This window comes from Triticum aestivum, chromosome 5A (genome assembly GCF_018294505.1).
Source record: "Triticum aestivum cultivar Chinese Spring chromosome 5A, IWGSC CS RefSeq v2.1, whole genome shotgun sequence".
Classification (NCBI taxonomy): Eukaryota; Viridiplantae; Streptophyta; class Magnoliopsida; order Poales; family Poaceae; genus Triticum; species Triticum aestivum.
Window position 1 is genome coordinate 117959694 of NC_057806.1, and position 19320 is coordinate 117979013.

The 19320-nt window shown below is 42.7% G+C and overlaps 3 protein-coding genes across 4 annotated transcripts; 1 reads left to right on the forward strand and 2 right to left on the reverse strand.

Moving 5' to 3' along the window:
• Positions 1–614: 614 nt before the first annotated feature.
• LOC123102561 (psbP domain-containing protein 1, chloroplastic) lies at positions 615–3658 on the forward strand. The gene is made up of 3 exons (XM_044523961.1): positions 615–859; positions 2608–3029; positions 3170–3658. Exons 1-3 carry the CDS (start codon positions 667–669, stop codon positions 3389–3391), a joined length of 837 nt encoding a protein of 278 aa, XP_044379896.1. The 5' UTR covers positions 615–666; the 3' UTR covers positions 3392–3658.
• Positions 3630–11720, reverse strand: LOC123102560 (nuclear export mediator factor Nemf). The gene is made up of 14 exons (XM_044523960.1): positions 11524–11720; positions 10236–10348; positions 10045–10141; positions 9822–9946; positions 9043–9646; positions 8712–8897; positions 8285–8578; positions 7250–7402; positions 6331–6485; positions 6017–6122; positions 4954–5895; positions 4785–4866; positions 4181–4537; positions 3630–4084 (listed from the first exon to the last, which is right to left on the reverse strand). Exons 1-14 carry the CDS (start codon positions 11626–11628, stop codon positions 3891–3893), a joined length of 3513 nt encoding a protein of 1170 aa, XP_044379895.1. The 5' UTR covers positions 11629–11720; the 3' UTR covers positions 3630–3890.
• Positions 11721–12635: 915 nt separating this feature from the next.
• Positions 12636–19152, reverse strand: LOC123102562 (disease resistance protein RGA5). 2 transcript variants are annotated; one of them, XM_044523962.1, is made up of 6 exons: positions 18630–19152; positions 17908–18005; positions 17164–17241; positions 16176–17071; positions 13921–15969; positions 12636–13083 (listed from the first exon to the last, which is right to left on the reverse strand). In XM_044523962.1, the coding sequence occupies exons 4-5, from the start codon at positions 16997–16999 to the stop codon at positions 14349–14351; spliced, it is 2445 nt and encodes an 814-aa protein (XP_044379897.1). In that variant the 5' UTR covers positions 17000–17071; positions 17164–17241; positions 17908–18005; positions 18630–19152; the 3' UTR covers positions 12636–13083; positions 13921–14348. The 2 variants fall into 2 exon arrangements, with proteins under 2 accessions (XP_044379897.1, XP_044379898.1); XM_044523963.1 differs by lacking the exon at positions 13921–15969.
• Positions 19153–19320: the final 168 nt, after the last annotated feature.

Sequence of the window (19320 nt, forward strand, 5' to 3'; positions counted from 1 at the left end):
ATGGCGAGGCGGCGGGTGCGCGAGAAGGCGCGGGCGATAGTGGGGCGTGGCGAGCGGCAGCGGCGGGCACGTGAGGACGGCAGCGAGGCGTGGCGAGCGGTAGCGGCCGACACGCAAGCAGGTGCGGGCGGCAACGCTGCGTTTTTCTGTTTTATTTTTCCAAAAAGTTTAAGTGTCCATTTGGGATGGGTATTTGCGTTAGGTACCATGATCTTCCGCCTGTCCGGCGTTGTTCGTCTATCATTTTTTTTGCCTCAAACGAACAAAAAAGAAACAAAATTCGTGTCTGTTTGAGATCTAGCATTGGAATTTGCCCTATGTATATACACTTTATTTATTAATATAATTTTTTTTGCGGGGTTATTAATATATACCATAGAACAATTGTCTATGGTCCAAGGTTCAATAAAAAATGGTCTTCTTTCCAAAGAAAACACTCTTTTCAGGTCATCAGGTTTGATAAGTAAATCGAATGTAATGAGCCAGGAAAACATTCGTGTGAGAAATAGCGAGCGCGGCAAAAATATAGGGTAGGGTTTGAATAAGAAATGTGTGAATCGTGTTTATTCCCCGCCGTCTGATGCCACATGGACGGACAGATGCATGCAAGATGGCTCATTCATGTAGCTGCCACCCTATCCCGAACTTGCGAACGCCCCCATCCCCATGTCATCCCGAACTTGCTGCTCCGGCCTCCCGGCGACGCCTCGCCGGCAGGCGGGCCACCACACCCTCCCACTCCCGGCGGCTTGTGGCCTCTCCTTCGCCCCCGAATTCGGCTCTTCTAGCCGCCGCGGCCGTCCTCCTCCGTTCTGCTGCACCAGCACTGCGCGGACTCGGGTGGTCGCTTCTTGTTCCGGTAAAGATACCTAGCCTGCTTGGTAGACTGGTAGTAGCATACTAATTCAACCCATGCATTCATCCATGTTTTCCATTCAGTCGCACGAGGTCAGTACTCTATGTTAGGTTCCGCAGTGCACCTATCCTCCTGATACGGTGGTACCTGACCGACTTGGACGTCTAGTCTTCCCATGGACGGTTCTGCTCCAGACTTGAGATTCATGTCGAATTTCCATGATTCCGACGGATGGAATGTTCCTGAGCCTTGACATTCTACTCCACGCAGCACTTTCCAAGACGCACGAGTTCTATTGTGTTCTTGTATAGTTCCTCAGCAAGTTATGGTAATCCCCGAAAGCTACCAGCTAGCTGCCAGCAAGTCACAGTAATTCCTGAAAGCTACTAACTGCTGCCAGCTAGCAGTGTTGCCGCTTCCTGCCAAGTCTTGCGCTCTTGTTGTTTCATCGTGCGGTTTTTGCTCATCCCGAGGCATACACTCCTTAATTTCCAGCCGTTCTGGAGTTCCTGCTTACTACTTCAGTGAATTATAGACAGCATTGTCAGTTATTGTGGAATTTGATGGGCTGGGCTAGTGAAATTTTCCATATTGATGTTAGAATTAGCCTTCTTGTGATTGGATTCACCACGAAGAATGACACAACAAGGGCTCTCAAGTCTATTGTGGAATTGATCAAGACTAACACTCATTTTTCTCCGCATTGATGGGGACAGTTTTAGTATTCGTTAGTTATGAACTTTACAATGACCTGTTATTTAGAGTTCATGCAAACAGACAACATGTACCTAGAGACTACAAATTGGTAGTACACCGCTTTCATGAAAAATATTTTTCTCCGCAATGACTGTTTTTTAAGAAACATGGTACAGAAGAAAATGCTCATATGCATGCATGCACACTTTGGAGGTCATGCAAACAGACAAAATGTATGTAGAGAGTAGAGACTATTACAGATTGAACCCGCTTTCATGGAGATATTCCTGTGTTTGTCGAAGTAGACCACTGGTTTGGAAGTCGGTGCACAAGAGCTAATCTCCAAAACATCCGTACAGTTGAGATGTTCAAACTGTTGAACTTTGGTAAAATAAGTCTAGATACAACCATTTTGAGGACAAGTATTTCCGGACGGAGGGAGTACAAGTCTTCCATAGACTTGTTTTGACACATTGCATACTTTGGAGGCTTGCTGTCGCTAAAATCCACACTACAGACAATGTAAGTACTGATAGGATTGATGTGAACAGAAACTGGTTAGCTTGAAGAGAAGTCCTGATGTAGAAAGTCATGCAATCAGACAAAGTTTATGCGTAAAACAGATTGAACGTACCAATTGTGTCACTGTTCTACCTTTCAAAGTAGAAAGTTGTCATCCTGGAGTCCATGGCTCACTCCAAGAACATCGCCCCACTGTGCCACTGGCAGAGCTAAGAATTTCTTGTTTACTGTGTACTAAATGCTGACAAGTAAACCAGTGAACTATTGTAGAGTGTAGTAGAGACTAATTTCAGACAGCGGCATCATCAATACCTTTATTGTTACTCATGAATTTGCCACCTGTTTTCTGAAGCCTGACATGTGCTAATAATAATATGCATCTGCATTATTTGCCAAATACGCAAAGTACTAAACACAAACAATACTAGCAAACTTGCAATTCTTGAAGAGCTTCTTTTGTTTCCATGATCACTACTGCATGTCATCAAACTACATTTGTTTGCAAACTGCAAGTGAACTAAATATTTTTGCAGTTCCCAGGAGGAATGTACTATCCACACTGCTATCCGCTTCAACGGTGCTACTTCTCGGACCAAGAGAGATCACCTTAGCTGAGACCACCGGCGGTGCATTCAGGGAGTACATCGACACATTTGACGGCTACTCCTTCATATACCCAAAGGGCTGGATCCAGGTCAAAGGAGCTGGCGCGGACATATTCTTCAGAGATCCGGTCCTCCTGGACGTGAACATGTCCGTCGACATATCATCCCCTTCTTCGTCAACGTACAAGACGGTCGAGGACCTAGGCCCCCCTGAGAAGGCTGCTGAGGGAGTTCTGAAGCAGTATTTGACGGAGTTCATGTCGACCAGACTAGGTGTTCGACGCGAGTCGAATGTCTTGTCAGCGTCGTCCAAGGTCGCCGACGATGGCAAGCTCTACTACGAGGTTGAGGTAAATCAAATAGTCGATGCAGATATCATAGTCCGCTGTGATCAAGAAGTAGATTTGACTTATATTTCTACCCTGTTTGCTGGACCCTGCTTCTGAATTGCACAAATCATCATGAGAATCAAGATGCGTCTGCTTTCCAGGTGAACATCAAGTCGTACGCAAGCAACAATGAGCTAGCGGTGATGCCGAAAGACAGGGTGCAGAGCCTGGAGTGGGACCGGCGGTACCTGACAGTCCTCGGCGTCGAGAACAACCAGCTGTATGCGCTACGGCTGCAGACGCCGGAACGGTTGCTCTCGGAGGAAGATGGAGACCTGAGGAGAGTCATGGACTCCTTCAGGGTCAACAAGATACAAGCGTAGTGCTAAAATGTGCCGCAGCAGCGAGCAATGTTTTGCCTGGAGATAACAGAATTTTGTATAGCCGACGCCATTCTTTATTCCCTGCCACTATCGTTTAATTTTCCTTGGCTTGCATAAGGGAGTACATGTACTTCGTGTGCTGTATTATAGTAGCAAAAATAGTGTCAAAAAACATCGCGCATAAAAATACAGAGTATGCAACATTGAGATGAAATTTGAGAGTTTACTGAGGCAGAGATTTCTCAAGGTAACACCACAAAGTGTATATTTGCTCTTTTAGGCCGCCGTCTCTGTTGCACCGGCCCCTGGCCTCTCAAATGCCAAGGTGTAAAACACCTTATATGCACTAAAGTGTATTTGTTGCCTATGCCTCAACTGATCATATCACGGGATTTACATGATTTCTACAGAGCGCAGACAGATCATACCACAGGATTTACATGCGTTCTGCAGACAGCAGTGGATCAAAACTTCAGTGCATTGTCATGGTGGTTTCAATCTAGTTACTTTTCACAGCCTTTTTCCCTTTCTGCTTCTGCTTCTGCTTCAGTTGAGTGAGGCCAGGTGCGGTGATTTTGGCATTTCCAACAATCGCAGCAACCAATTCAGGATCAGTGCATGCCTTCATTAGTTCCTTCTCACGGTTCGTGGCATCAGGAATGTGCATGAATAAGCTCATAGCAGTTTTAGCGGCTGAAACCAACAAGCAAAGTGATCAGAACACCCCAAAAGAATGAAAAGATGCACAAAATGTTGTTACTTCCATGTTCAAGAATGAGTAGAAGATACCTTTTCCTTTCTTTGCAGTGCCTGGGGTGATCTTTACACGATATTTGTATGTCTGTAACGCGTTATAAGGTGCACATACAGGTACTGCATATAGCAAAATGTCACTTGCCACTGGAATTCCAGTTAAGTAGTCCAAATCAATCAACTTTTCTTTCTCTTCATCACCAAGTTCATTTATATCATCTTCATCCATGGCAATGCTGCCATCAACAGGAGTAGCACTTCTATCCATACCATCTCTGCTTCTACCAACGTTGACATCAGTCGGATCAACAGCTGATGTACTTTCAGGGCAATCACGAGATAGATGTCCAGACTTTTTGCATTTATAACAAACCTTTAATGAGTCGTCTTCGCCTGACAGGGTAAAAGGAATAACAGCTCAGCTGAGACAAGAATAGCCACTAACAGATTGCAATTCACGCCAATCATTTCAGTTCAGTATTTGGGAACAACATGAACAAACTACTGATATCTTGTCTCAAATGAAGATGATTAATGACCTTGGCAGTTTGGCACAGGTCCTCATAGTTATGGTATGGTGTAGAATTATAAGCGCAAAATTGCAAATAAACCATAATAAGGAGAGAGTTGTGATAAGCACCAGTTGATGGTTTTGATTGTTTTGCAGTGGTATCTTCTCCATCCTGTGAAGGATTGTCCTTTTGTGAAGCCTTTCCAGAAGACTAGTATCAGGAGAAGAAGGTTGTCAGTTCCAATGACAAAAGGAGGAAAGAGTGCAACGGAAAAAAAAGTGTCAGTAGTGTTATTACCGCAAGCAAAGCCATACGGATTTCTCTTTCCTCTTCATCCTGCTCTGCATACTTCTCTTTGATCTTCTTAAGCTTGCCCTTCTGTCCACGACTTGTTTTAGGATTAGCAGCCTTTGTATTATCCTTGCCCTTTTCTTGCTGTGGGTTATCTGGCTTTTTGACAACTTTCTGAGGATCACTAGATTCACAGGCATTCTCACCCTTCTTAAGTTTTCTTCTCTCTGCTTTTGATACATATGGTTTCTCTCTTACCATTGATTTTTTCACATCAAGATCATCAGTGTCTTCTCCTAAACTTGAAAGACTGCTGACAAGCAAAGAGCTTTTACCTGACCCCTTGGCAGGGCCCAGACCAAGACTCTTATCAAGCAGATCCTCTAGTCGAGATGAAACGGAAGCATCAGTTCCACTGTTTTCCACTGCTTTCGTTTCAGCGACTTGTTGAGATTTGTCGGCGGTATCCACATTAGGCAGATTAGAATGGTTGGTATCATCATTCTGGTGAACGCCAGTATGATCCCTGCTTGATTCATTATCATGAGTTCCTTTGCTCATCTCATTGTCAGTAGCAAGTTTGTCATCCGATTCAGGATTACTTTGCTGCTTTTGAGGCTCTGCTTCGGTTTCTGGAAGGGTCTCATCCTCGCCCCTAATCCTCCTTTCATTTAGACGAGGCTCTGCTTCGGTTTCTGGAAGGGCCTCATCTTCACCCCTAATCCTCCTTTCATTTAGATGAGATGCCAAGCAACTCTCATCCAAACGGAAGAGGATACCAAAGCCCATAACAAGGGGGTGAGGTGGAAGGAAATTTTTCTTGCCACGGATCATAAAACTACCAACAGTGAGGTACTCGCCAGTGGGAGCTGTTTTGCTAACTTGATGAGGGTACACCCACCAAGCACTTGTAACAATTTTTGAATCCCATGCTTTGCTGTGGCAAACCTGCAGAAAAGCTCATGGTCAATTGGCCTAATTTATATGAACACTCACTCTTCAAAAGCATTGCGTGATAACATAATCACATAACACACTGCGTGATAACATAATCACATATTTGACTCACTGTGAAACATCCTGCTTGGTTCAATGTCAAGGGTGGTATTGGACTGTCAGGTTTGTGGTTCTTGATTATTGTACTGGAAGCTCCATGTAACTCCGCATGCACATACCTATTCAAGATTGGATATAAGCCAATAGCTTCTGTAAGAAAACCAAAGAATAAAAAGCATAGCACTGCTGTTTAAAACGTATGAGGTATGTCCATCAAGTAATGTTTTGATGATCGATTACATGCAAAATACCAGACAGAAGAAAAACAATGCACTGGTAATCTGGCAATAAGCTTACAAATGGGTGATAACTAACAGGGGTACTTACAAATCTCCTTTAGACATGTACCGCTTGACGACCAACTCATTTTGTTGAGCATCTCGGCCACTGACAATCAGGTAGTTTTCACTGCTGATAAACCAATTGAATTTCTCAAACCAGTGAACTTTCCTCATATGAGTGATTGCAGCCACAGTTTTTTCCTAAAAATGTCATGATATGAAGGTTCTTAAATATAATATAATTTAATATAATATACACAAGACAATGATTATTGGAATTATTACTGTATCTCTACTCTTATAAAAAACCGAGTTGGTGATGATGGTGTGCCTGCCATCTTGCAAGATAGACCGTTTGATCTATATCTGACGGATGGAAAGCAAACTATGGCAATTTTGCAAAAAGATACCCGCACCTCTCTCCACATTTGCAGATAAGGCCTTCCCTTGTTCATCCTTATCTCCCACAACCTCATTGTTGAGCAATTAAAAAAGGAAACCTCTGGAACAATCTGGCATGGTGGCCGCATGGGTTTTTACACTCCTCCTCACCCTATCTCTTCTCTTTCTCGAGATATCATTAGTTTTTACACATGGGATTACTTCCGCATGGGTCAATCACAACATGTGTTTTATAAAAAAAATGCATCTTGACGCTCCGTGCAATGCACGGGCATCTTGCTAGTAAGAGCATAATATTATCAGCATATGACACCACTAAACAGGCTAACGTACACGAATGAGTGGTTTAGATGACAGCTAAAGCTTTTTATTTGTTCATTTATATTCCACTAAGAAGAAAACCTGTCATTCAAGAGGAGGATATAGGATGAGGCTGGTTTGAACAGGCTTATGCACTTATAAAGAAAACTTAATCAACATGTTCTGATGAGAACTAAAATGTTAACATACAACTTCTGCTTGGTAATGCATACAAGTACACAGTACAGCTGTAAGTAAGAAACCTGAGCAAGCTGAAGACGTGTCTTCTTCTCGGCTGCTTTGAAAGCTTTCTCATGTGCAGTGATAGTTTTCTCTTGTTTGGTTTCCTGTTTTTTCTTCATTTCGTACCACCGTCTAGCATTTGCATGTGCTGAAAGTGATAAATCAACCTCAACCTAAAAGAAATGAAACAAAAGTGTATTATGAAAATCGGGAACATGGAGAAAGCGATAGTGGTAACTGAGTCACACAAGTAAAATCCAGGTACAATCTGCAAGCAAGGTCACATGCAGCATGTATCTAATTAGCCCCCTCATTTGCATGCTGATGCGCCCTTTTTGTGTAAGACATTAACTCTCCATCAATCAATCTTCAGTTGCTCAATTACGAAATAAATCTTCATGGGATTTTTTCATGCAACATAACAATAAATTAATACTACCTCCTTCCCAAAATAGATGACGTCCTAGGAGCATGCTCAAATTTATCTATCTTAGATGGCTACTTAACGATAAACTATTTAGATTTGTTAAACAAAATTTATACCATTAGATTTGTCATCAAAATAGTTTCACAACATTTTTTATACTTATTTACTTACATTCATACCAAGACTAATGATCAGAGTTGCTCACTGGAGAATCCGAGAATGCAATAAAATTTCATCTATTTGGGAATGGTGGGAGTAAAATAGTGTTGATGAGCAGCGGGCAGCTCTCCATAGGCATATGTACTTACAACTTAGTAAAACTGGCTGCCTAAAGAATTGCAAGACTAGAAACTTCACGTCATTCAAGTTAAGGTGGATAAATGAGGAGATTACTCAAGCAGTTCAGCATGGAGAACGTAAACTGAATCAATGGAACGCTAACACAAGTAAAAATAACAGGGGTCCACAATTCAATAATCCAAATAGAACTGTTTCTGACATATGACACCTTAGGTGAACCCATAGACCAACATTGCCAATAAGATACATTTCCGGTGTTCAAAGAAAAACAGCATTTTCATGACACAGGAAATGTATATGTAACAAGCTAGTTGTTTGTGGAACATACCTTCTCAACAGGCGCAGTTTTCTCTTCCTCATCCATGTCATCAAGATTATTGCTAAGAAGTAGAGTAATGCAATTTTTTTCAAAACTGAGCTTATCAATTAGACCAGCTACTGGGTTTCCAGCCTTTTTCTCCTCTTTAATCATGCGAGCAAGAGCTTCCCAACTCATTCCATTTGCAAGGGAAACACGAACAGCTTTGATTGCTGCATCCACATCCTCCAAATTGTACTCGATTAGTTCTGCCATAGTGATGCAATGGTCTGCTTCCTTTCTCAATGTATGCACACGATTCTCCTGCATGGCAGAATGCATCAGCGGAGTAAATAGTGCATGTTTACAAGGAAATAAAATTCTCCAAATAGAAATCAAACTCAAGCAAATTATGAACTTGATTGCAAGCATGCATTGGAGAGTGAGGTGGGGGAACCTGATCCAACTTTATTTTGTTGAGCCTATGGACTGCTGAATCCTCTTTTGCTTTATGCTGTTGATTCACCCTTTGACTTTCTATTTTGCTGTAGAACTCATCTAGTGCATCATCAAATGTCTCAAATTTATCATATTCCCTTGACTTACATTGCGTCAGCAGGATAGGGCAATATTCATCATATACCTGTGTACAAGAACAATAAAATAGTAAGTACCTTGACATGGAATCCACCATATCAAATGCAAATGTACTGCTACCTAAATATAGGTCTGCGACGGACATCACTAATGAACAAAACAAAAAAACACAGGAATAACAATAGATACACCTTCTGGTTAGTAGAAGACCCTTCTGATGGTGTGACATTCTTCTTTGCGGTCATCTTATTCTGCATGAGTATGTACCCCTCGGGGATCCTTTGGCCAGAAATGATATCTACAAGCCAGTCCTCAAACCTTGCAACAGATTCTACTAGAGACTGAATAGTATGATCATCAAGACTGCTCTCTGGATCTTTCCCGACCTTTGTACTTGGAAGCAACCCAGCATCTAATATGATATGCTCCGCTAGTGCTGGACCATAAGGCAATGCCTCCCCAAGAAGTGTCTTCAGAGTAGCTTTATTTGATTGAGTGCCATTACTGGCTTTAGCATCTGAACCTGACTGCTTAAATTTTGCAGCAGACTTCTTTCCTGTTCTATTAGCTGGTTCTTCCAGTTTATTGGTAGCAGGCACTCCATCATTGGCGCATTCAGAAGGCTGCTGAGCATCAGCTGAACTAGGTGTAACTTGGGAAGATTCTTTATCATCGACTGTATTAGACAGCTTCAGTGTGTCTTTTAACTTTGTAAAGTCAGTCCTTTCAAAAGTACGGCAGGCTTCTACTGGATAGCGATGCCGTGACATGATAGCCAATCCTTTGTTGTCATCTCTGGAAGTTTTACAGTAGAAGATAAGTATAATAAACAAACAGTAAGCATAAGAATTTAAGAGAATAATCAAATTCTCGGATTGCAAACATATAATCGACGTTTTTTTGTCCTAAGTCCTCACTTGTGCAACAGCCTGTGAGAACGAAAATAGTACTGCACGAATTAGACAATAACCTGTGAGAACGTAGTAGTGTCATCACTGTGTATTCCGAATCTGTGAGAATGATATTTCCTTGTGCATACAGCTCAAGAATGATAAAGTGTGCATTACTGCCAAGTCCAAATTGAAAGAGGATCATCTGCAGAACAAAGACATCATTAAACGGCTGAACCCTCAGCAAGTACAATTCCACTAACTTCAAAGGATATTCAAGAGCAAATGAAATGTGAGGAGTACCCTATCATATCCCAGCATACGAACATCTTCAAGCCTCTTGCCACGAACGTGTTTCCGCAGCTTGAGAGTGAATCCAGAAGGTGTGGTGCTCTTATCACTGAAAAATAGGGACAAAAGGAGATTTGTACATTAATGTTCTGAAACAGTGGCATCAGATAAATATATACCAACAACGGTGAGCAGCATCTCACCGAACATATTGAGTGGTGTGCAGCCTGACACCACTTTCCATCAGCAACAAAACCTTCTCACTCTCCCCTGACTCGGTGATTCCACTGCTGTTCATCAGCTTGAAAAGATAAGTCTGTACAAGCACAAAAAGGCTTATGTAAAACATCACAGTACATATCAAAAACAGATACGGTGTGCAAGATTGCTAGAGCTTGAATACATTCCACTAGAGGAGAGATGGTGCACTTGATTTCCAGCAATTTCTTGGTGGAAACAGGTAAGTTTAAAAAGAACATTTGGTCCACCAAAAGCAAATATATTCCAGAAAAGGAGATGATGCACTGGATTGCCAGCAGTTCCTCCGCAGAAACAGCATATATTAAAAAAACATTGGTCCTCTAAAAGCGGAAGACAACACAACAATCTAATATCCCAATGAATTGCATGAAATGTGTACCGGCAGCCCGCATAACACGACAGACAGCACAAAGCACCATGAATCTAACCAATTTGGCGATTTTCACAACAAAACTTTCAGAGACTAAGACAACCAAATATTTACACAATCCAACACAAGGCAACCTCACAGCAATGTGGAATCGCCATCAGGGTAGCAACCCTACGCCAACCGTGTGTCCCATTTCCTTTCTAAATAGAGTAATTTGTTTGTTGGAACCTAGTGGCACCAGTGCTAAAGTGAACTGCACAAAGCTTTCCTGTACCAATCCAAGTTCCGACTGACTGTTCCGCCAAGTCAGAGAATAGCCCCCGGAGAAGCCACGTAGAAACCTACGCAAGCCTCCCAACCTGATCGTGCGCCGCATCTACCTCTACTCGCCTCCCTGGCGGCAAATAGCACGGTGAATCTATCCAATTTGGCAATTTTGATAACAGAATTTTCAGAGACTAAGACAATCAAATATTTACACATCCAACACAAGGTAACCTCACGGCACCCAGAATCGCCATCAGGGCAGAATAACCATCAGCTAAGCAATCCTACCCCGGCTGTTTGTTCAGATTCATTTCCAAATAGAGTAATTCGTTCGTTGGAACCCCGCCAGTGCTAAAGTGAACTACACAAAGCCTTCCAGTACCAATCCAAGTACCGCCAAATCGGAGCACAGCCCCCGGGGAAGCCACGTAGAAACCTACACAAGCCTCCCAAGCTAATCGTCGTGCGCCGTATCTACTCGCCTCCCCGGGAGGCCGGCTATGCCGCTAGTGTTCCGCACCTAGGGTTTGACGAAAGCGGAAGAGCTGGGAGAGGAAGGAGAGGGGATGCGGCGTGGGGACTGGACGACCGACCTTGGGGGTGATGTCGTAGACGTTGGAGAGGCGCATGCCGATGAGGCGGCGGAGGCACTTGACCTCCGCCGCCACGTCCGCCGTCGTCATCCGCGCCTTCACCATCTTCGCCGCCGCAGCCGATGCCTTCCTGCTTCCTTCCTTGCGGCCGAGGTTGGGGGTTCTCTTCTCCCTTTGCCTTCGACCTCGACTCGTCGCGTCGAGTTGTCAAGTCTCAAGTGTGCGCTCACTCACTGGGCTGTCTTGGGCTTACAGAGGTGCCAACGCATGCCTCTCTTAGGCCCATATTGTCGTCTCTCTCGTTGGGTGGCCCGGCCTCTGATATGATTCTGTCTCGTTGGGTGGCGCGGCCGCTGGCCCATTTTGCTTACCATTGCAAATCTAGCCACTGAAATTACAGTTTGAATTGTACTTTTTGCTACAGAAGTTTGAATTGTATTTTTTTAACACAGTTTGAATTGTAATTTGTGGCTGGATTAGCAATGGATCAAGTTACATTCTAATATTACAACAACAACAACAACAAAGCCTTTAGTCCCAAACAAGTTGGGGTAGGCTAGAGGTGAAACCCATAAAATCTCGCAACCAACCCATGGCTCTGGCACATGGATAGCAAGCTTCCACGCACCCCTGTCCATAGCTAGCTCTTTGGTGATACTCCAATCCTTCAGGTCTCTCTTAACGGACTCCTCCCATGTCAAATTCGGTCTACCCCGCCCTCTCTTGACACATTCTAATATTAATAATTTTATCATTTTTAAAATCAATTTAATTTTAAATATTAATAATTTAAAATTAAATTGATTTTAAAAATGATAAAATTAGGTTGCTTGTTCACTAAAAAAACATCCCTGACAAAAAAAACATCCCTGTTAGCAGGCAATTGTTTTTCTATGGTTCTAGCTTTTCCCAGAGAGTAGCCTAGAAAGAAACACAAATAGAATTATTGATCCGTAGAATATTTCACTGCAATTTTCCAGTTATTGGGTTGCATACAATCATCAAGAGGTGTGTATATGTCATGTAATTAATAATTTCCACTGGAGAAGTAAAAAATTGTAGTCAATAAAGTCTCGGAAACAACAAGGCTGTTACAAGACCAAAGTTATCATGTTCAAACTCTAGCATGTGTAACACTCCAAAACTCTATCCTTCTCATTTAATAGATGAGGCAAATCTTTTGTCTCCGTTTCGGAAAAAAAAACTCTAGCATGCGTTAATCAACAAAAAATTACATAAGATATATGAGGTGGAACTGGAAGACGGAAAGGGTTTCCGCCAACCCATTCCTACCAAAAGAACAGAACTGAAATCACATGCCATTTCTGTTTCGCATCAATTGGTCCATTTTCCAGCAGATGTAGGAGCAACTTCCAGAGTTCCAAATGGGGTCTTCGAGTATTTAGTTGCCACAGTCGATCATTCCCAACATGAAAAATCTTCAACGACCAAAATATAAAACATTGGTAAGAGCAGTCCACACTCCCATGGAGTACTCAGCTAATCATGGCACCGGGGCAGCGAGTTTCAGCGTCTCAGAATGAATACCCTTCGTGAACCCTGCAGATGAAACTAGGCTAAGTGGGATTTTTTTTCCTAAAAATACCAGGAATAACTGGCAAACTGAGAAAGATGAAATTTTACTATGAATCAACTAGTAATGATAAGATCCTGCTTATAAATTAGCAGTAGCAGAATGTAACATCAAGTGGTGGCAAAATGTTTGTGGACACTGAACAAATGGGAAGAGAAAATACTGATAGTAGCACCAACACCAGAGCAAAACCATGATATAGTTTACTAAACTGTCTGATTGTGGACAATCCTTGCACCACTCAGGAAGTGGGAAGAAATACATATGATGAGGTTTCTCAGAAGAAGAAAAAAAGATGCATATGATGCGCAAGTAGCAGCAACTGATCTGGTTTCTCAATGAACAAAAATTGCACTGAATATGCAATATCAATTAACAAAGAATCAATCTGTATTTGCTCACATTTTCCTATAGAAGCAGTCCATATAATTGTTGCAACTCCAATGGTCCAGCGTACTTGCATACTTTTTCCACACACAATTACTTCCGAAAGTAATAGCTTTTTTTCTTTTCGCGAATATGCGCGGAGCGTATCATTCCATTGATAGAAGGGGAGAACAAACAGTGGCAAACCTCATGATCTAGGTCATTCGTTCATACATAATTCATCCAAAATCAATCTTTAAATTTCCGCAGCAACGTGCGGGGAAATCACCTAGTATATCCAAAATTTTAGAACACAAATTGTATGTGGTTTCCATGCCCATCCTACATGCCTACTCCAGTCTCTACCCCTCTAAGTGCCCCAAACAGTAATATATCTGAAATATACAGCAGTTGTGGCCTACGAGAATGAATAGTACCTCGGTGATGTGTTATGCACTCAATTGTCGGAATCAACCTCCTCTGCCAGTTTATGATCCCCATCCTTAACAATTTCCTCTTCATCCCATCTACTCATTTCAAGAGTGAGCTCATCTGAAAGACAGCCAGCTGCATTCTTGACGGCATCCTCCAAGGCCTCCACCTCCCTAACCTTCGCGCTATAACAAACTATCTCAACGTGGAGATGCTTGAGCGAATAGAGGTTCTGTATGCCGAAATCAAGACCACCACTCAAAGGGAACACATCATGCGCATTAAATGGAACCCGGAGCTTCTCAAGTTCAGGCATGGCTCCTGCTTCAAATACCAGCCCTGTCCCGCTGTCCCAGCAAGTGAAGTAGAATTCCTTCAGGAATCGGAATCCATTGCTGCTGATTATGAGCCTTTCTTTAGGCCTTGCTGTTCTTTAAGATATCCAGAGAAATAATAGAGATGGAAGGTCCCCAAGGATTCGGAATGTTTCCTCATCCACTGGATCAACGTAGATGCCTAGGTAAGAGAGGTGGTCAAGTGAGGCTACCCACTTTGGGATTCTGGGGAAATAGTATTCTGTAGAGATCTCAAATCTCTGTAGCAGACGAGGAGGAGGAAACCAAGAGTCAAGTAAGAAATCAAGGGAACAGAAATTGTAGCTTTGAATTTGTATGGTTCGAAGGTTGAGCATGCCTAGTTTGCAGAGGGACATGACCAAGTTATCTGTATAAGCTTTCATGCCACCATTTGTATTACTTATGTGCCAATTCAGGTTCAGACCAAGTATCCTTAGTTTGGTCAGTGTGCCCAACTCCTGCAAAGAAGACGGAGAGGTGTTCTGATTGATCTCAACCTCTGATAGTTCCCGAAGAGCTTGCATATTCCCAATCCTTTCAGGTAACTCTGTACAATTAACCAATAAACATGCCAGCTTCTGTAGTTGAACAATATTCACTGGCAACTTTTTTACCCATGTCCATCTTAAGTCTAAGGTCTGTAAATTCTGCAACTCTCCTAATTGTTCAGGAAGTGCGGTGATTCTTCTTACATCGAGTCGCAGATACTTCAGCTGAGAAAGCCTGCTTATGTGTTTAAGATAATTGTGTTCCAAAACCTCTCTATTTTCTAGATCCAGCACTCTTACGGAATGAAACTTTGAAAGAGAAAGCATATGTTCAGCTTCAGCACATCCAAAGATAGTGAGGGATCGAACATGAGAGACAATCATGTTTGATGGTACCATAATATGTTCTTGAGCATGATAGTTCAGGGATAGTCGACGAACCTTATCATACGGCAATGAGTTGAGTTTTTTATCACCAGAAAATGTCACAAAATTTTCTTCAATTGACTTGGATATTATTAGGTCAAGAATCATATCATGGACACGGCAAGCATCAGCTCGACCATCATACTGGATTTCAACTGGTTCAATCAAGCTTCTGTTGATCAGCTCAATGAAATAGCCTTCTCCTACTTCCTCCAGATCCTGTCCACCTGCTGGATTGATGAAACCTTCAGCAATCCATCTCCTTACCAGCCGATCCCTCTTGATCTCATAATCTTCAGGGAATATACTTAGATATAGCAAACATGTCTTCAAATGGTAGGGGAGATCATTGTAACTAAGGAACAATATTTTTTTCATCTCTTCCATGTCTAAATCCTTTTCAAGTGCTGAACCAATAGAATTCCGTATCCTCAGCCATTCTTCTTTGGTACTAGCTTTATTTGCCAATAAGCTAGCTACTGTAATGATCGCCAATGGCACGCCACCACATTTTTTTAATATTTCATCTGAAACTTCCCTCAGTTGAAGAGGGCATCCACCTTCAGAGCCAAACGCTCGTTTGAAAAATAAGCTCTTAGAGTGAGTTGCACTAAGAGGCTTTATTTCATACACACGATCATGGTGCTGAGAGCTGCAATACTTGGCTACGGTGATGATACGCGTTGTTGTAAGTATTCTGCTGGATGAATTATTTTCAGGAAAAGCACATTTGATTGTTCTCCATACTGGTGTGCCCCATATATCATCGATTACTATGAAGTACCTATCACAAACTTTACAAGTTAAAACATGTATTCCTAAAGCTGCAACCGGTGAAGCAGTAGTAAGCAAAGCGTACATATATTATCCTATGGATGAAATTGATGTAGCATTAACACAAAGTTCATACGGATGTATAATAAATTAGTGATGACACCACATGCATATTAGACCAAAATAAGATTGCCATGAGTAAATAAGGTTGCATACCTTTTATGCCTGAGGAACTGTCTTATTTTGTTGATGAGTTGCTGCTCATCCCATGCTTCATTGCTGGTGCACTCTTGCCAGCAGATCTGAGAGAGTATATTTCTCAAAATCTTCTTCAGATCAGGTTTTTGGGACACCGACACGAAAGCTTGATATTCAAATTGCCCTTCGAGCTTCTGGTACACTTGATTAGCGAGAGTAGTCTTTCCAAGGCCTCCAAATCCAACAATGGACACCACCTTTAGCTGCTGCGCCGTTGAACATTCCCCTTCTGTTAGCAACTTGATGAGTTTATCCCTTGGGCCATCGATGCCAATGAGCCTCGTCATCTCCATGAAAAATGCTGGTAAGCGGGGATCTATGCTTGTCCTACTCGGCCTGGAGAAAACATCATCAACCTTGTACCTCACACGCCGACTACTAACCTCAATAGCTCTTTGTTTGAGAACTTTGATTTTCTTGGCCATCCGATGGCGTGTCTTGGAATTTGTCATTAAATCCATGCACCTGCTCAGGAGTCCCTTGCAGCCACGGGATTTGCGGCTGGACTCGGCACCCAGGGACAGCATGAAACTGTCAATGCCACCCTCGATGTCGTAGGACAGCTCCCGCACTGCCTTAATCCAGCACTTGGACAGCTCATCAGGGTCCTCAAACTCGGATATCTTCTTCAGGAAAGCATGAATGCTCTCAAGCTCAGCTTTAAGGAACATGATATCACCCTTCACACTGGTGAGAAGTTTATATTCATCAGAGAGCAAAGCACCCAGCTTCCGTAGCACAGAACCCATGGCCCCATGTGTTGCACATACAGTGGCCTCCATCACCCTGTCTCTGGGCTTAAGTTTTTGTGTCCCTGCCACTTTGAAGGTTCAAGCCTTTCATACACGCATAACCTTTCAAAGTATGCATAAACAAGACATTAAAATGATTGCTCAAGTGAAGACGGCATAGCGAGTGAGCAGGTCAGGTGCCCGCAGAATCTTACCATATAAAAAGCACAGATGGTACAAAGCACATTTCAAAAGCAGTCAAGTTGTCAAGAAGGAAAGGAAGTGTGAATTGCCTGCACCACGATTGCAAAGTCAGTCGTTTAGTCAAGAGAAGAAGTCATAAGCCACCAAATGAGAAGACTATTAACGTATAACGATATCAACATTCCAATAATCTAGGAGTATATCAAGTGGAAAGATATAAATCACCATAGATCCACCTAAACTAGTAAATGAAAGAAAGGGCAGGGCAATAAAGCTAAACAAAAGGAATAGGTTTCTTCCTCACATGCTAAACATGGTACCGGTCTCGAGACCAGTGAACCTGACAAGGTTGGGATTATGGCTCTGAAGAGCGAAGGTAGGCCAGCCATGGTGTCTGATGTAAGAGGGATGAAGACAGAGACCGTGATTAGATCTTTACTACAGTTTATTCTTCTCATTGCTTAATTGATGAAGCCTACATGGTGTGTCCCTTTTGTGGGCAAAAATCGTCTTGAACACCAAGAACAGAATTACCACTTTCCTACTAAACCATATCTCCATCATCATATTTAAATTAATCTTTCCTAACCATATGTGCACATGATTTCGAAGGTTTAACTTTGACCGCCGATTTGATACAAAGTCGACACAACTGGAAAGTGTTTTTCAATCCAACAATATGAATTTATATAACGTAATCGACGTGTTGTCGAACAAAGTCTTAATCAAAGACAATTCTTGGGAAGTATGTGCACCTTAGATTTCTGGGCGGAGGAAGTATCTTCCCTTTACCAGATAACTTCCCCTAGTTACTTGGAGAAAATATTGTCAACATGCGCCTCCGTGCGCTCCTCTGCCCATAACAGGAGCAAATAAGTAATGATCACCTACCACGAGGTAATATGTGATTACTTCAGCGGCCAATGCCAGATTAGTAAATTAACACAGTTGTGCAAATATGGACTTTGCTACATTAGTCCACGACTCCACACACTAACCACCATAGCAAATATAAAACTGGGAAGCGGACAAGGTTAGGAAATTTTCTTGAGCAAAAACAAAAGGCAGTGGAAATTTCTTGTGTGGACACCCAAGACTATTTGTTAGGAGGTCAGACTCAGCTTCGAGGAACATGACATCGCCATTCACATTTGTAAGAAGATCGTAATATGTTTCTCTGAAGAGAAGATTGTACTCCAGATCGCCATTCACATTCCCAGAAGCAAATGTGGCACCATTTTCAGCTACCTCGGTCGATCAGAATTATTTAAAAAACTAATCAATTCATTGGTGAAACCAAAAGGTAAATTAAGCTAAACAAGACAGTGATTCAGTAACTGAGCTGTTGTGCCGAGTGAAGTTTCTAGGCATGTGAAAGAGAAGAACAAATTGCACAAAGAAGAACTGAAGACCGGTCACTGTCAAAAGGAGAGAATTTCAACACACAGGAAAGAATAGAAGTGTGCAGATTCATTACCTCATATCACGGCATCATCAGTCACCAATCATCTACCTCAGCCAGTAAAAACCATCCAAAAAGGGAAAAGGCATCAGTGACCGAATGACAAAAGGCAAATTAAGCTGAAGGGGACGGTGTATCGAGCATGCGATTTCTTTGAGGTTACCCCCGGAAGCACGATCCGTCAGCAGAGCCGCCGAAGGTAGATCTTCCCACGGATACGATGTATCTCCAAGATAAGGGATCCTCGAAGAAAGGAGATCGTCTTGGTCCGATTGCCCAGCCAGTTAAACATCAGGGGATCCCCGTGATAAAAATAATAAGAAGAAGAGGCAGGATGAACGCGGCACGAATTGCTGGCGTTGTGGCAGTAGAAGTTCGCCGGATGCAGTAGATGTACAGGCAGTGGTAGCGGGATAGGAGCGGGGAGCAACGGCACGGCACAAGGCAGGGGGGCGGCGTAGGTTGCCATCGCCGTCGTCGGAGAAGTTCGCCGGAGAGAGAGGGGGAAGAAGATGCTTGGGCTGTTGGGCTAACTATACTGGGCCTTCCCTAAAGAAACTAATAATACCGGGGGGTCCATGGAGGGAGCTCCTATACAGCGCCGCCTTGCTGGGCCGGCCCACTAACGCGCAAAGCCAGCGAAAAACAAAATCCTAAAAGAAAGTTTATGCTCCCACGAATCGAACTTACGCGGACCCTCAAAAAA

Coding starts and splice junctions, on each gene's coding strand:
- LOC123102561 (XM_044523961.1), top strand. CDS start 667: ATGTCATCCCGAACTTGCTGCTCCGGCCTCCCGGCGACGCCTCGCCGG. Junction 860..2,607: donor GGTGGTCGCTTCTTGTTCCG/GTAAAGATACCT, acceptor ATATTTTTGCAG/TTCCCAGGAGGAATGTACTA. Junction 3,030..3,169: donor AGCTCTACTACGAGGTTGAG/GTAAATCAAATA, acceptor TCTGCTTTCCAG/GTGAACATCAAGTCGTACGC.
- LOC123102562 (XM_044523962.1), bottom strand. CDS start 16,999: ATGGAGGCCACTGTATGTGCAACACATGGGGCCATGGGTTCTGTGCTA. Junction 15,970..16,175: donor CAGTTCCTCAGGCATAAAAG/GTATGCAACCTT, acceptor AGTTTGTGATAG/GTACTTCATAGTAATCGATG.
- LOC123102560 (XM_044523960.1), bottom strand. CDS start 11,628: ATGGTGAAGGCGCGGATGACGACGGCGGACGTGGCGGCGGAGGTCAAG. Junction 4,538..4,784: donor ACAATCAAAACCATCAACTG/GTGCTTATCACA, acceptor TTACCCTGTCAG/GCGAAGACGACTCATTAAAG. Junction 4,085..4,180: donor CACTGCAAAGAAAGGAAAAG/GTATCTTCTACT, acceptor TGTTGGTTTCAG/CCGCTAAAACTGCTATGAGC.